Source organism: Rattus norvegicus, chromosome 12 (assembly GCF_021556685.1).
Source record: "Rattus norvegicus strain SHRSP/BbbUtx chromosome 12, alternate assembly SHRSP_T2T, whole genome shotgun sequence".
NCBI classification, from domain to species: Eukaryota; Metazoa; Chordata; class Mammalia; order Rodentia; family Muridae; genus Rattus; species Rattus norvegicus.
Genome location: NC_141545.1, coordinates 42,164,328 through 42,180,643, shown reverse-complemented (window position 1 = coordinate 42,180,643; position 16,316 = coordinate 42,164,328). Strand labels below are relative to the sequence as shown.

The 16,316-nt window shown below is 46.6% G+C and overlaps 1 protein-coding gene and 1 pseudogene across 3 annotated transcripts in view; one reads left to right on the top strand and one right to left on the bottom strand.

Annotated features, from left to right (window-relative positions):
* Naa25 (N(alpha)-acetyltransferase 25, NatB auxiliary subunit) overlaps positions 1–16,316 on the top strand; it is a 52,168-nt gene that overhangs the window by 7,389 nt on the left and 28,463 nt on the right. For all 3 annotated transcript variants that reach the window (XR_015634091.1, XR_015634092.1, NM_001413582.1), the window contains 6 exon segments: positions 4,346–4,431; positions 5,549–5,687; positions 7,604–7,722; positions 12,903–12,977; positions 14,319–14,426; positions 14,704–14,782. Coding sequence is in view for 1 of the 3 variants with exons in the window: in NM_001413582.1 (NP_001400511.1) it covers positions 4,346–4,431; positions 5,549–5,687; positions 7,604–7,722; positions 12,903–12,977; positions 14,319–14,426; positions 14,704–14,782 (606 nt within the window). In the remaining 2 variants the exon portion in view is untranslated.
* On the bottom strand, positions 3,510–3,800 carry LOC100364561 (40S ribosomal protein S27-like; annotated as a pseudogene).

Below are 16,316 nucleotides of genomic sequence, written 5' to 3'. Positions count from 1 at the left end.
TCCCATTTCCCCCTCCCTATGAGGGTGTTCCCCCAACCAACCACCCAACCCCTTCCTGCCTCCCATTTTTAGAAAGTGTATTTATGTGTCTGTGCGGGTGTAGTACTCCATGTGTGCAGTGCCCGGGAGATCTGAGGGTGTCAGATGCCCTGGAGCCGGAGGTAATTGTGAGCTGTCATGTTGGTGCAAGAACTGCATTCTGGTCCTGGGCGAGGGACAGTGGTCACCCCAGCCCACTCGCAGGGGGGTTGGATAGAGGGAGATTTCCTTTTTTTGGCCTTGTTTCTTGCATGAACAGGCAGAAGGTGGCATTTTCTTTGTCCTCATCATCCCTCTTATGTCCTGTGAAGCTTCTGAATGGACCACTGATAACCTAAGACTCCATACATGTAGGCTTTTTCTTCTGCGGTTGCCCATGGCTTTCTGTGGCTCCCAGTGTTGTAGCTTCTGGTTATCAGGAAGAAACCTGATTTACCACCAAGGTTGGGTCAAATGTGCACACGGGGATGGGCTGCAGTTCTGGGGTTTAGATTTGGTTTTACCACCTCACTCTGGTAGAGCCCCTTCTCAGAGGAGAGGCCACAGGCAGGTTGATACAGGGTATCATAGCCTTGTCCCCTTCAGAGTAATAGAGAGAAATATCCTTAGTCCTGATCCCCAGTTTGATTGTTTGTCAAATAATCACCCTAACAGTTTGAGCTCATCAAAATGGACTAGGCTAAGAGAAAGTCTACAGAGAGAGAGAGAGAGAGAGAGAGAGAGAGAGAGAGAGAGAGAGAGACCCTGCTATGTATACGTAGCCCAAACTGGCCTCAAACACTCACTTCACAATCGGAAATTGGGGTCTGGGGTGACAGCATGGGGGTGGAGGCCAAGGGTAGTGTTATACAGCTAGCTAGCACCTGTAATTTCAGCATTTTGGAGTCTGAGGCAAGACGATCCCAGTGAGTTCAGGGCCCCTTCCCTTTCCAGTGTGGTCTGCGAACCTAGAAGCTGGCAGGGCTAAGTCAGAAGTCACTGACTGAGGGCGACATTGGGTTATGGTGGGGAAAGCTGCCACTTAGTGCTGGGCTGTCTGCCGAGCATCCTGTAATGACAACTGATGGCCTGTCATCTGAACTAAGGGTCTTAGATCCTAGACTGTTGGCTGTCCAGTCTCTAGAATTCTTTAGCTCCTCTGCCTGCATGTTGGGGTCTCTGACTTCACCCATAGAATAAAGTGCCTTGTTCTTTTTTCTTGCTTGCATTACTGCTGCTCATCAGTAGTTAAGTGCACTGAAGACAGACAGAACTCCGGTGTTCACATGGCTGCTAAAAGTTTTAGTAAATGGAATAAAAGTGACTTAGCAGTTAGGAGCAATTACTGCTCTTCATAGGATTAGGGTTCGACTCTCAGCACCTCCATGGCAGGCAGTTCACAATTGTTTATAACTTTAGTTCCAGGAGCTCCAACATCCTGCCACCAGTCATACAAATGGTTACAGACATATATACAGGCAGAACACCCACACACACAAAATTAAAAAAATAAGTAAGAACTGCCTGAAGCACCCCCCTCCCCCAAACAAAACACTGATTTTCATTAATGAGAGTGTGGATGCAGACCTTAAGCTTTACATATCTGCACAGTGAAATACTGTTGAGCCTTTGGCAAAAGGGGGATAGGGCATTGTGACTACCTGGAGGGCACTGCTAAGTGACATAGGCCAGACACAAAGAAAAGCTTGCCTGCCTGGCCTTGCATAGGGGACACACAGAAAGAGTATGACAGTGTTGTAGGATGTAGAGGAGGAAGGGAAGAGAGACGTAGGGGGAGGGGCACACAAACTGGGCTGTCACAGGGACAACTGGTCTGGAATTCCCATAACCTCATATGCTGAGCATGTATGAGACAGTGTACTGACTGCGCAGGAGCAGTCGGGTACCTGTGTGAGGCTGCGGAGACCTGACTGGCAGTCATATCAAAGCGTCACATCCCAGTAAGCATTGGCCTTAAATGGGCAGATAGCTTCGGTTCCTCACAGCAGAACCTTGTTTTGGTTTTGGCTGGTCTTCCTCACACCCTGCCTGCTTCCTTTTTCCTCCCCTAGGCTTTTGGGTAAAACAGCCCCTATGTTTTTTTTCACTGTATTAGAGTTTCAAGGCAAAATAAATACTTGATGTTTTATTGAAGGGACTTGGTCTGCTGAAGCTTTGAAGCTTGAACATTAAAGAGTAATTTACAAATGTACTTTTACATTTATTTCTTTGCTATGTGGTGTGCACTGCATACCTGAGGTTAGAAGGCCATTTTAGGAGTTGCTTGTCTCCTACCATGCCGGTTCTCAGGTTCTAACTTGGGTAATCAGGCGCAGTAGTATGTGCCTTACCTGCTTAACCATCTTGCTGGCCCCAAGGATTCCTTTAAAAACAAAACAGTAAGTGGGACTGGAGAGATGGCTCAGCTGTTAGGAGCACTGACTGCTCTTCCAGAGGTCCTGAGTTCAAATCCCAGCAACCACATGGTGGCTCACAACCACCTGTAATAAGATCGGATGCCTTCTTCTGGTGTGTCTGAAGACAGCTACCGTGTACTCATATACACAAAATAAATAAAATAAATTGAAAAAAAAAAAAAAGAAGAAAGTGCATGGTGGTGCAGGTCTCCCCAGAGTCTGTACTAACTCATCCCCAACTGTCCAGGCTTTTAAAAAAAAAAAAAAAAAAAAAAAGAGTACTGGATGCTCTTCCAGAGGACCTGAGTTCAGTTTGCAATTGCCACATGGGGGCTCACAACCAACCATCTCTAATGGGATCTGATGGCACCTCTGGCATACAATGTACGTGCAGACAGCACTCACACTAAAAAGTAATATTTTTAAAGAAAGATTTTAAAAACTCCAACTTTATTGTTTAAAAATATTTTAACTTGGGCTGGAGAGATGGCTCAGCGGTTAAGAGCACTGACTACTCTTCCAGAGGTTCTGAGTTCAAATCCCAGCAACCACATGGTGGCTCACACTCATCTGTAATGGGATCCAATGCCCTCTTCTGGTGTGTCTGAAGACAGCTATAGTGTACTTATATATAATAAATGAATAAATCTTTAAAAAAATATTTTAACTTTTAACCACTCACTGTTTCCCATAGATTAAAAAAAGAAAAATCAGGGGCTGGAGATGGCTGGGTGGCTAAGAACACTTGTTCTTTCCCGAGGACCCAGGTTCAATTTCCAGCACCCGCATGGAATCTCACAGCCAACCATAACTCCAATTTCAGGGGATCCAGTGCTCTCGTCTGACCTCCTCTGGCATGGCATACACATGGTACACAGACATGCATACATTCAGGCAAACAGCCTGCATGTAAAACATGAGATAAGTAAAATCTCCAAAGAAACCATGTGAGGAAGAGGACTCGGTGACTGTGAACTGCCTCATGGGTGCTGGGGTCCTCTGCATAAGCTGCAAGCCTACCCTGGAACCATCTCTCAGCCTGCTTTCATATATATACATATCTCCAGGATGTATTTATTGAGAAGGTTCCCACTCATCTTGAATCAGGGGCTTTCAGTGCTACTTCCTCCTGAAGGAGCGTCCTTCTGTCAGCCTTGCTTTTCCACTGTAGGCTGACAGCACAGTGGAGCAGTCAGCACACAAGACGACCGTTTGTGCATGGCTAAAGCCCGTGGTGATTTTATAGCATCCTGGGCATTGCACATCCATAAAGTAGGAATTGGGGCTCTGCACCAGGCGCTTTTTCTTGTGTTTCCTCTGCTCCTCTTCTGGAGAGGGATGAAGGAGATCCTCTGGGAGAGGCATGTTCTCGTCACCGTGGAAGGGCCTGCTTTCGCTTTTCAATGGGGAAGTTTAATTAGTGCATGCTAGGGGGCTGCTGAGTAGCAACAGGGGAACCATCTGAAGCCCTTGTTGTAAAGTCTTGGTTTTGTTAATTTTTGTTTTTTTTTTTTTTTGTTTTTTTTTTTTTCTTTTCTTTTTTTTGTTTTTTTTTTTTTCCGGAGCTGGGGACCGAACCCAGGGCCTTGCACTTGCTAGGCAAGCACTCTACCACTGAGCTAAATCCCCAACCCCAGTTTTTGGTTTTTTTATTTGGTTGGTTTTTGTTTCGTTTTTCAAGAAAAGAGTTTCTCTGTATAGCCCTGATTGTCCCAGAACTTGCTCTGTAGGCCAGGCTGGGCTGGCCTTGAACTCAGAGATCCAAGTGCTGGGATTAAAGTTGTGAGTTATCATGTCCAGCTTCTGGCATGTTTTAAATTTAAAAAAAAAATAAGGAGCTTTCTGAAATCTGAAAACTATTTCTTGTGTTTGATGGTGAAGGTTTATGATAACTGATCTTTTTTTCCTAGATTATCTTGATAATGGAAATAATAAAATGGCAATTCAGCAAGCTGACAAACTGCTGAAGAAACACAGAGATCTCCACTGTGCGAAGGTAACTGCGTTTGCCCTGTACTTACTCAGATCTGCGGGTATATTGTACATAGTGAGACAGGGGCTCTAAATAGCTTAGGCTAGCCTGAAACTTGCTCAGTAGACCAGACTGACCTCAGATTTAGAAAGATCCACCTGTTTCTGTCTTCTGGGTGTTGGCATTAAAAGCCTGCTCTATGATGCCCAGGTGTGAGTCGTATTTGTAATTTTTTATTTCTCTGTTTGTTTGCACGTGGGTTTTGGTGCACATGTAGAGGCACAGGTGACATCTTTTTTTTATTATTTATTATTATTTTTAATAAAATTTATTCATTTATTATATATAAGTACACTGTAGCTGTCTTCAGATACACCAGAAAAGGGCATCAGACCTCTTTACAGATGGTTGTGAGCCACCATGTGGTTGCTGGGAATTGAACTCAGGACCTCTGGAAGAGCAGTCGGTGCTCTTAACCTCTGAGCCATCTCTCCAGCCCCACAGGTGACATCTTAAAGATTTTATAGTCTGGCAGTGGTGGCACACACCTTTAATCCTAGCACTTGGGAGGCAGAGTCAAAGCCAGCCTGGTCTACAGGGTGAGTTCTAATGCAGCCAGGGCTGTACAGAGAGATCCTGTCTCTCAAAAAAGTCAAAAACAAACAAAAATAGTATTGTGTGTGTGTGTGTGTGTGTGTGTGTGTGTGTGTGTGTGTGTGTGTGTGTATGCGCGCGTGCACGCACCCCCAACCCCCATGGCCATGGAGACTAGAATGGGCATCAAGTCCCTTAAAGCTGCAGTTCAGTTCTAGAGTTGTGCCATGAGTGCTGGGATCCAAAGTTTGGTTGGCATTATAGACCAGCAAGTGCTTTTAACTAGGATCCAGTTCTTCGCCAGACCTATTTAATTAATTATTTTGAGATAGAGTCGCACGGGTCTGGAACATGCCAACTAGGCTAGACTGGCTGGCCATGAGATCACTTGCCTCTATCTTCCCAGCACTGGGTTAGAGCACATGGTAGTCATCTAGCTCAGCCGCAGTGCTTCCGGGGAGGGCTTTGCCAGGCTCTCCCTCACGCCCCCCTGGCTTTCTGGGGATGTAGCACTGGGGCTCATCCTTTCTTTCTCGTCTCATGTCAGGTTCTCAAGGCGATTGGTTTACAGAGAACCGGAAGACAGGAGGAAGCCTTCACCTTGGCTCAGGAGGTGGCTGCCCTTGAGCCCACAGATGACAATTCCCTGCAGGCCCTGACCATCCTCTACCGAGAGATGCACCGGCGTATGTGACTTTCCTCATCACCCCGGCTCATGGGGTGGCAGTAGGATGAATGTATTGGTTGTGGCCTGGGAAGAGCTTCCCCGGGATAGTTACACGCATCAGCTCCCTTTACTTGGAGTCAGCAGAGTTCATTTCCTCCTCCCTCCCTCCCCCCTCCCCTCTTTGTTTTTGAGATAGGGTCTATGTAGTTCTGGCTGGCCTAGAACTCACAGAGAGCCACCTGCCTCTGGCTCCTTGCTGCTGGGATTAAAGATGTGCACTACCAGTGCACCACCATGCTCCAGCCTTGTTTGGATTTCTTAAGTATTTTATTATGAAATATATTGTTTTATAAATATTATTTACATTGTTTATGTAATATTCTATTAAAGTTAATGAGTCATAATAAATATTCATGAAGCCACCCTATATTTAAGTAGTAGTATATTGGCTGGTAAGGCGGCTCAGCAGTATACAGACTGACGGCCTGAGGTCAGCCCTCGAGCCCACAGTAGGAGGAGAGAACAGATGTCTAAGAGTTGTCCTCTGGCTATGTCTGCTATGCCCCACTTATACTCAGCATCGAAAAGACAGAATGGACCAGAGCACTGTTGACACTGGGAAAGCCTCCCCAGGGAGCACTTGCTCTCCTGAATGACTTTGATTGACTTGCTTGCTGCCCCTCCCCCTCAGCCTCTTCCTTACCTAGGATGGACAATCCCTCTACCCTGTACCCTCTGCTAGCTTCAACTCTCTTGTCTTATTGTCTTTGGTGACAAGGCCCCCTTAGCTTATCTTGGGTTTCCTGTTTCTGGGTCTGTGCTGTGTTCTTCTGTGTGGTGATGGATTTCCGGTCTATGCTGTGTGCTTCTGGGTAATGCGTTTCTAGGCTGATGTCCACATGGCTGTAGTGAGTATGTTCATTGCTAGGAGATAACTCATTCCATGAGGCCTCCACATTTAGGAGTAGAATTGTTTGTGTGAAGCTGAAGAAGCCAATATTGACTATTTCTGAGGTACTAGGCATCAAGCCCAGGGCCTCACACATGCCGGGCAAGCACTAAGCCCCTAAGCTGCACTCGTAGTGCTTAATGTGTTTAATGTTGTGATGGTCTCCCTAAGTAGGCCAGAGTAGCCCTGACTTGAGTCCAAGCCCTGCAAACCTTGAACTTGCAGTGTCCCCTTCCTTCCGAAGGCTGGGGTCCCAGGTGTGAGCTACCACACCTTGTGCATCCATCTGGTATCAGTCAGTAATGCTATGATGGAGGCCTCTTGAAGTGGGCATTGCACAGCAGAAGAGACAGTGATCCAGCTGGGCAGAGAATTAGACTACTAGGGCGGGGCCTGCAGAGAAGGCTGATTGGAGCTGGTTACTTCAGTGGGGCTTACTGAGGGGAAGGGAGGACAGAGAATCTGGGCTGTAGGAGAAGCATGTACACCCAGGACTTGACATCACAGGGGACCCTGAGGGCTACAGTTGGTGTCACTGCACAGTGAAAGAAGGGGTGAAAGAGATTGGAAAGCAGTGCTCAGATGGGGCAATGCCTCCTCCTTTGGGGCAGGAGGAGCCCTTTAATCTAGCACTTCTTAACTTGTGGGTTGGGACCCTTTTGGGGTCAAATACCAGATATCCTAAACATTAGATATTTATATTACAATTCTTTTTTTTTTCTTTTCTTTTTTTTTGAGCTGGGGACCGAACCCTGGGCCTTGCGCTTGCTAGGCAAGCGCTCTACCACTGAGCTAAATCCCCAACCCGTATATTACAATTCTTAACCGTAGTGATGAAGTAATTTTATGGTTGGGGTTTGCCAACTGTATTAAATGCTGTCAGCATTAGGACGGCTGAGCTCCACTGGTTTAACCAACAGGAAACTTGGAGCATTAGGATTTTCTCTCCTGGAGGCATAACTGCATCCTGCTTCTCTTCCTCTCAGCGGAGTTGGTCACAAAGCTATATGAGGCGGCTGTGAAGAAAGTCCCCAACAGCGAGGAGTATCACTCTCACCTCTTCATGGCCTATGCCAGAGTGGGCGAGTACAAGAAGATGCAGCAGGTAACTGCACCCCAGACTTGTTAAGGCATAAAGTCTCTGAGGTCGTTGTACTGCCCTGTGTGTGTGTGTGTGTGTGTGTGTGTGTGTGTGTGTGTGTGTGTCTGTGTGTGTCTGTGTATCTGTGTGTGTGTGTGTCTTGATCAACCAGTTACATATTGTCCAGGCTTTTGACATGCTTTACTTGGGGAAGTGAGCCTCTGGCTGGCTGCTGGTGTGTTTGCTTTGGTTTAGTGTCAGCTCCAGATTGCTCTCCTGGGTGACATTGCTGCTCAGGTTTTAGAAAATGAATGGGCAGAAGTCCCAGAGCAGTGAACAGCTAGACAGACAGCATTCTAAAGTAGGTTTATATCCACTTAATTGAGCTGTTTTAGCTTTCTGAGAGTTGAATAAAATTCCCCATGGCTGAAGTTTTTCATTCTTGATTGCCAGAGGTGGCTTATTTCCAGAGATCTTATTTTAGGGGTTCTTTGTGTACATTTGATGGAGCCTTTTTTGGACACAGGTTTGAGCTGGTTTCTGGCTAAAGCTGATATTCCAGAAAAATGAAACCCATGCTCTGAAGCTCTAAGTAGCTATGCTGTGCTAATATTTACCTATTTCCTGGTTTGGGGCATGGTGGGTTAAACCCAGGGAATGCATGCTAGGCAGACCTTACTCCTGGCTCTATCCTCAGCCCTTAGAAACGGCATTAGGGCTGGGATGCCCGCCTGGTGTGTGCAGGAGCTGGTCATGGTCATGCATGCCTGTAAGCCCAGTACTCTGGAAGTGAGGGCAAGATCAGAGGTCTGTGGGCAGCCTGAGAAAGACCCTTTCTTGCCCAGAATGACCTTGAACTTGATATTCTCCTGACTCCAACTTCCTGAATAGCTAGGATTGTAAGTGTGTGTTACAAAGGCTGTTTCTGCCTGTAGAGTGGGATTGTGGGCGTGTATGACACGCCTCTTTTTTTTTTTTTTTTTTTTTTTTTTGGTTCTTTTTTTCGGAGCTGGGGACCGAACCCAGGGCCTTGCGCTTCCTAGGTAAGCGCTCTACCACTGAGCTAAATCCCCAGCCCCGACACGCCTCTTTTTAAATTCGAGTTTTTGTTTTAATTTGTTCTTTGCAATATCACATTGTAGCAATAGGAAGTTAGGTAGGGCAAAGAAACTGAGGTAGTACAATCCTTCCTCAGAATCAATGTGTATATTCCTTTAGACAAGTTTCCAAAGTATAAGAATTTTGTTGTTACCCAAACGTTATTTTATGTGTGTGTATGTTTGTGTGGATGTATGCATATGAGTGCTAATTTTCTCTGGAAACAGAGGCCTCAGCTCCCCTGAAACTAAAGTTAGAGGATGCTGGACCTCCTGATGTAGGTGCTGGGAATTGTATCAGGGCCTCTGTAGGAGGAGACACACACGTCAGCTGCTGAGCGGTCACTCCAGCCCTGTGGTGTTCTTCTAGTATAAAATGGAAACAGGCACGCACACACGCGCACACTCACGCACACACACATACCACACATACACACATTTTCTCCCTTTGGTTTTGTGGGAGCAGATTTTATTTCCCAGGCTGGCCTCCGGCTTGCTGTGTGGTTGAGTGTCCCTGAGCAGTGCTGCTGCTCCTGCCTCCTCCTGCTCAGTGCTAGGACTGCACTTACTCCAGCAGCGCTGCACCCCGTTGTCCCGTCTGTCCATCCATCCATTCTGCGGATAGGTCCCTAGTGCAACTGCTGCTTCTTCTGGGGATATTTTCTTTCTTTCTTTTTTTTTTTGGGGGTTCTTTTTTTCGGAGCTGGGGACCGAACCCAGGGCCTTGCGCTTCCTAGGCAAGCGCTCTACCACTGAGCTAAATCCCCAGCCCCATGGGCATATTTTCTTTAAGACTGTTAGACCCATGTCTGTAGCATAGCACTAATGGAGTTTAGGTTCTTCTTGATGGGAAAGACCTCCATAACCTCCAGATAAGACTGCATGCATAGTCATTGTTGACTTAGAATGTGTCACAAGACAGGCTGTGTCACAAACAGCCCTCACTCCGTGCTCCCTAAAGTCTTCACAGTGAAGGTTCTCCCCCAAGTGTGAGACACAGTGATGAGAAGTAGGGCTCTGCCTGCACATCTTTTTTAAAGTCTGTATTTATTTACTTAGAGACAGGGTCACACTATATTGCTCCCACTGTCCTGGCACCCACTGTGTAGACCTTGAACTCAGATCTGCCTACCTCTGCTCCTTCAGTGCTGACATTAAAGGCGAGCCACGTGCTTGCCAGGATGTAGCCCTAATACTGTTTGACCAAATAAAAACTTTATAGGTTAAGCATAGCTAGTTTTCATTTGTGTACCTAGCTTTGCATTCACCTTGCACGCAGTGGGGTAGGGTCGTCATCGTCCTTCCATGCGGCTCAGCAGCTGTGGAAGTCTTGAGTATGTTTTCAGTGTGTCTAACTTTTACACTGTTACAGTTTCATGACGGGGAAGAATGATGTGGTTTTAGTCTGCAAGATGAAGTGTTTTATTTTAAATTTTTATATTTCTAATAATCATGATATCTTTAATCTCTGTCATTATTAAAAATTCCCTTAAATTATGTATACAATTGGCTTTCTAACAGTCTCCACCCATTCCTCCGTGCTCTAATTTAATGTTAGACATGGGAGCTCCAGACAGCTTGGGCTGCCGGCCTCACCCTGACCGTCTGCTCTGTCCCCTGGCCATCCTGTCCTCCTTCCGGCGTGCTATCAGGGCCCTCCGACCTCTGTGCTCCACCCTGGTGCAGCCTCCCTCACCTCTTTGGCTTTCTTCCGTCTTTGTGGTCCTGTAAAGACACAGACTTATAATTCCCATCCCCCTTCACTTCTCTTTTGAAGACTTTACAAGCAAAGTAGTTGTGTTTCTTCCTCATGAAACTGTTTTCTTTCCTTCCATTTTTGTTGCTGAGAGTGAATGTAGGGCCTTGCAAATACTGGGTGTATCTTCCTGCAAAGCCTAGCTTTGGGCTTCTCTTTCTTCGGTAAATCTAGGAATCGGACCCAGGGCTTTCTGGGCTAGACCAGTGTTCTGCTGAGCTGTCCTGGGCCCTCTTCACCTTTCCTCTTTAGTGTGGTTGCCATAGAGCAGCAGAATCTGTTAGTCACGGAGCCACATCTGCAGCCCCATCTGCAGCCCCATGACTCCGTTTCCCTGATTTTGTTAAGACTAATTTCCCCTCCTGAGAATTGGTGACTTTGTCACCTGTTTGTGTAAATACCTTCAGGCTGATCTCGAGCTTCACTTTCTCCTTTGAGGTCCGTCTGAGATGATATTTTCCAGGGGATTTCACAGTAACACTTCCACATTTTCTCTTAAAAAGGGGAGGACGGCACATGTGACCATGCCTTTCTTGGAATCACCTAGCATACGCTTTTATCCATAAACTGTTACTTTCATTACATGTATGTGTGTACATGTTTATGTGTGCTTGTGTTCATGTAAGTGCAGGAGACATCAGATCCCCTGGCACTGGAGAAACAGCCGACTGTGGCCTGCCTGACATGGTTGTTGGGAATCAAACTCAGGCCTTGTGGAGGAACAGTACATGCTTCTAGCCTGAGCCATCTCTCCAGCCCCTTGTATTTTTATTTTGTGTGTGTGTTTTGCTGCATGTATGTTTGTGTACAGTGCCTGAGGAGGCCAGCAGAAGGCAACTATAGATTCCCCTGGATCTAGTAATTATGGAAGGTTGTAAGCAGCCATGTAGGTGCTGGAAACCAAACCTGGGTCTTCTGGAAGAGCAGCCAGTGTTCATAATGGCTGAGTCATCATCTTTCCTGCCCTATAGCATGCACTCTAAATCCCCACGCCATGTACTTTTTTATTGCTAAGTAAATTTTAACTTGTTGGGTGTGTGTTGTGCACCTGGAAGATAAGAAGTATCAGAGAATCGAGTTTGGAGCCATCCTTCATAGCAAGCTTCAGCTGCCTGATACCCTGGGCTAGCCAGCCTGGCTTAACTGACACGCCCCGTCCCAGTGACAACAGTCTCAAGTAAGGTGGATAGCTCCTAACGAGAGCCCCTATCTGCATGGGCACACACCATCCCCTCTTGAAGAATTATTTGTGTAGTTTACATTTTCTCTTGTCTCTTTTCTGTTTTAAGGGTTTCACAGACAGCAATTTAATCTCAAGTGTTTAATCTCAAGTGTGCTTGAGTAATTCTATTAGCTCTGTTTCTCTGCACCAGCTCTAGAGTATGGGTATGTTTTTCCATCAGTTTGTTTTTTTGAAACAGGGTCTTTTGTAGCATGCTCGCTCTGTACCTGAGGACGGCCTCGAAATCGTTGTCTTGGCGTTGAACTGTTTTTTGTTTGTTTGTTTGTTTTTGTTTTGGTTTTTAATGACATCAGACCTCATTACAGGTGGTTGCGAGTCACCATGTGGTTGCTGGGAATTGAACTCAGGACCTCTGGAAGAGCAGTCAGTGCTCTTAACCACTGAACCATCTCTCCAGCCTGGCCCTTGAGCCTCTGTGTCTACCTCTCAGGTTCTGAGAGGCTTGCTCATTCTAGGACTGCTCCACTGGGCCTGGTCGATGGGCTTGGCTGTGATTGTGCTAGGAAGGAACTAATAACTTGCCACTGAGCTCAGCTCCTGTCTGGCTTACCTTCTGTGCTGTGGCTGCCTCAGTGTCTTCTTCAGGAAGGTTTGCTGCTGTGGCTCTTTTGCTCTGACAGAGCCTCAGCCCAAGTTAGCTTCAAATTCCCTACGCAGCTGACTATAATCTTGAACTGCCTGTGACTCCCAGATCCCTGAGGCTAGCAGCATGTGGCTATGTGCCCGTGCCTGGTTACACAGTGTTGGGCATGGTGGGCAAACACTCTGCCAACTGAGTTCCACCCACAGCCCGAAGATCACATCGGCTGACACAGTCAGATTCTGTGGGTGCTGGTAGTCTTCCTAGGACTGTTTTGGGTATGAGCTTTGGACTTGCACTTTAGAACAATGGTTCAAAAGTTGAACTGTCACTCAGGATGTGAAACTTTTTTATGTACGTGTGTTGCTGTAGTGAGGAGGTTGGCAGGCACTGCCACCAACTGGGGTCTGCACTTCTGTTGCTGGTCTCCTCGGGAATGCGCTGCACATCAGATTTATTCCAGTTCTCGTCTCAGTTTATTAGCTGTTCTCTAGCTGATGGTTCTAAATTAAGCTCTCTGTCTTTCAGGCTGGCATGGCTCTGTATAAGATCGTCCCCAAAAACCCTTACTACTTTTGGTCCGTGATGAGCTTAATCATGCAAGTAAGTATGCTGCTTTGGAATGGATCACTGAGCCATCTCTCCAGCCCCTCTGTTGAATTTTTGTTGTATGTGTCTAGTTATTTTCCTGTATGTGTGTCTGTGCACTGTGTGTGAGCCTGGTGGCTGCTGAAGCTAGAAGAGGGTATCTTGTCCCTTGGAACTGGAATTACAAATGCTGTGAGCTACCATGTGGGTGCTGGGAATCAAACCCAGGACCTCTGGAAGCGCAGCTGGCGCTCTTAGCCACCGAGACACTTCTTCAGTGTCCTCTATTTAGTGTCTGTCTTGTCTGAGACAGACTATCTCCTTGAACTTGCTGTGGAACCTAGGCTGACCTCAAACTCAAGCTCCTGCTGCTTCCACGTCTTGAGTTTGGGGTTACAGGTGAGGTGGCCACCATGCCTGGCTGCTGGGAGTCTCTCAGTTGTTCATCAATTCATGTCAGGCTGGCTCCCAACTCAGTATGTGACAGTGGAGGATGTGCAAAGCCACACCTGGCTTGTATTTGTTCTTTCTGAAACTCAGTTTCCTGTTTTACTAAATTGTCTCCCAGAACTCCTGTGAGAATCACAATGAGCCCCTGTGGGGATAGGGCGGTGGGAGGCCTAGAAGACCTGTAATAGACTTGGGTGTGGTGGCACACACCTGCTACCCCAGCACAGCAGGAAGGTCTGGAGTTTGAGGTGGAACTAGGGTACAAGTGAGACCCTGTCTGAGAAGACAAAAACCAGCCTGACAAACAGAGCTCTAGAGTCAGAATGACTTCCAAGTTTGTGGGCTTCCTCACCACGACTGACCCAGCTCCTAGGGGACTGAGTCACCGTCTCCTAGGTTCATTATCTGTGACGTGAATATGTATCTACTTTGTAAGGTGGTTTTCTCAAGGCAATGAGCCCTGAGCACAATCGCTGTACTGGTGGATTAACAGTGGTCTGGTTTAAAAATGACAGCTATCCAGCAATTAGCTAATAGCAGGAGCTGTGGAACTAGACCCAGGTGGCATGTCCCCTCTTCCAGCTGTGTGAACAGCTCCCTTGTTGGCACCCTGCTAATGTATGTAATGCCCAGCAGATGCTCATCCCTTTTTAATGGTTGTAGATAAATGTCAGATAAGCCTGTCAAAGCTCTAGGTCTTGGGGTGGAGGCTGGGGATTGTAGGAATTTGTGGGATGCAAAGCTAGCTCCTGTCCAGTGCATCCGTGTGGTAGATCCAGGTTAGGCCCGATATGTACTCAGTAAAGAGGGGCCAGAGTCACAGGTCACAAGGCTTGTCTGCATGGAGACATGAACAGAGCAAACAGGAGAGACATCAAAGCAAAACACTTATCTTTCCTCTTGCAGTCTATATCCGCACGAGATGAGAACCTCTCGAAAACCATGTTTCTGCCCCTGGCAGAGAGGATGGTAGAAAAAATGGTGAAGGAGGACAAGATAGAAGCTGAAGCTGAAGTGAGTACCTACCTTCCTCCACTCCCGAGCTGTGACAGCACTGCAGCCTGGTATCCCAGTGGCCCTTCCTAGCTGGTGACCCCATCTGGGCCTCTGGTAAACAATACTGGGTGATCTCAGCTCAGGCACAGTGAAGCCAGGTTGTCTGTGCAAGTGCATCTGCCTGGATGTATGGAGAGGGAGTCCTGACACAGCTCTGTTACGTGACTATGATGGGAACACAGGTGCCGCATCTCACGTGTGTGTCAGTGCTGTAACTGCTTGTGTTTTCTGCCAGGTTGAACTTTATTACATGATCCTGGAACGCTTGGGAAAGTACCAAGAAGCCCTGGATGTCATTAGAGGGAAATTAGGAGGTAATTAATTTATAAAGTTTTGTTTTGTCTTTAATTTGAAGTTGAAAATTATTTGTGGTTAAAAATAAATTCCCATACAGTCCATAAGTTCATAACACTTTACTTTGCTTCTCATCTTATCTGTGTTCTAAATTTATGTTTAAACTATTAAAAAATATTTTTATTCCCACCAGTTGGGAGGCAGAAACAGGCCTGGGCTACATAGTGAATTTCAGGATAGCCAGTACTATGTAGAGAGACCCTGTCTGAAAAAAACAATGTCTGTTTATTTTTTTGTTTTTTCTTTTGGTTCTTTTTTTTCGGAACTGGGGACCGAACCCAGGGCCTTGCGCTTCCTAGGCAAGCGCTCTACCACTGAGCTAAATCCCCAAACCCTGTTTTTTTGTTTTTTTAAAGATTTTATTTTATTGTATGTGAGTACACTGTAGCTGTCTTCAGATACACCAGAAGAGGGCATCGGATCTCTTTACAGGTGGTTGTGAGCCACCATGTGGTTGCTGGGAATTGAACTCATGACCTCTGGAAGAGCAGTCGGTGCTCTTAACCTCTGAGCCATCTCTCCAGCCCCAATGTCTGGTTTTTAATTCATGGAGAATTTCACACAATGCATTTTGATGCTGTTGCTTCCCCGTCTTCTCCTAACTTCCCCTCAGTCACACTTCCACATTGCTGCCTCCCCTCCCCAACCCCATCTTTTTCCATTGAGTTTGTGCTGTCTGAGAACTCCTGGGTTAAACCTTCTTTTCTTCTTATTTTATGGTTTTTGAGACAGGTATACCCCTGGCTGTCCTGAAATTCGCTCTGTGGAGCAGGCTGGCCTCAAACTCAGAGATCCAACTGCCTCTGCCTCTGCCTCCTGAATGCTGGGATTAAAGGTGTGCACCACCACCGTGGGTTGGGTTAAACTCTTTTTAACAAGGTAACTCATGACTTCAGACTGAAGATATGTGAGAGGGAGCATCCTGGGCCTCCAACCCTCTTACAGGTCTGCAGTTGCTTGTTCTTACAGCCTTTATCTGTGGGTGTTTTGTTTAGGTGCATGAGTGCACACATGCGGGAAATGCCCACAGAGGCCAGAAGATCCTGCTGGGTATGGTTGTGAGGTGCCATGTGGGTTCTGGGAATTAAACCTAGGTCTTCTGCAAAAGCAACAGCTCTTCTAAGCTACCTCTCCAGCACCATTGCCTTGTTAGTTTTTTGAGACAGTCTTAACTCTGCAGCCCTGAATGGTTTGGATCTCCACATGGAGCTTCAAGCTGGCCTTGAAAAGCAACCCTACTGCCTCAGGCTCCTAAATATTGGAATTACAGGCCAGAGTCATCATGCCTGACAAAACTATCCCTTTTGGATTTTGGAGACAGTCTTGTACAAATGGGTCTGAGTGGTCTGGAATTCTATATGGCTCAGACTAGCGTCCGAAATAACTTCCCTGCCTTCTGTCTCCTAAGCTGGCAGCTAGGCATACACCATCACACCTGCGTCTGTTCTCGTATTTCCTAAAAGTGAGTTTCTCTGTCTGTCTTTCAAACATTTT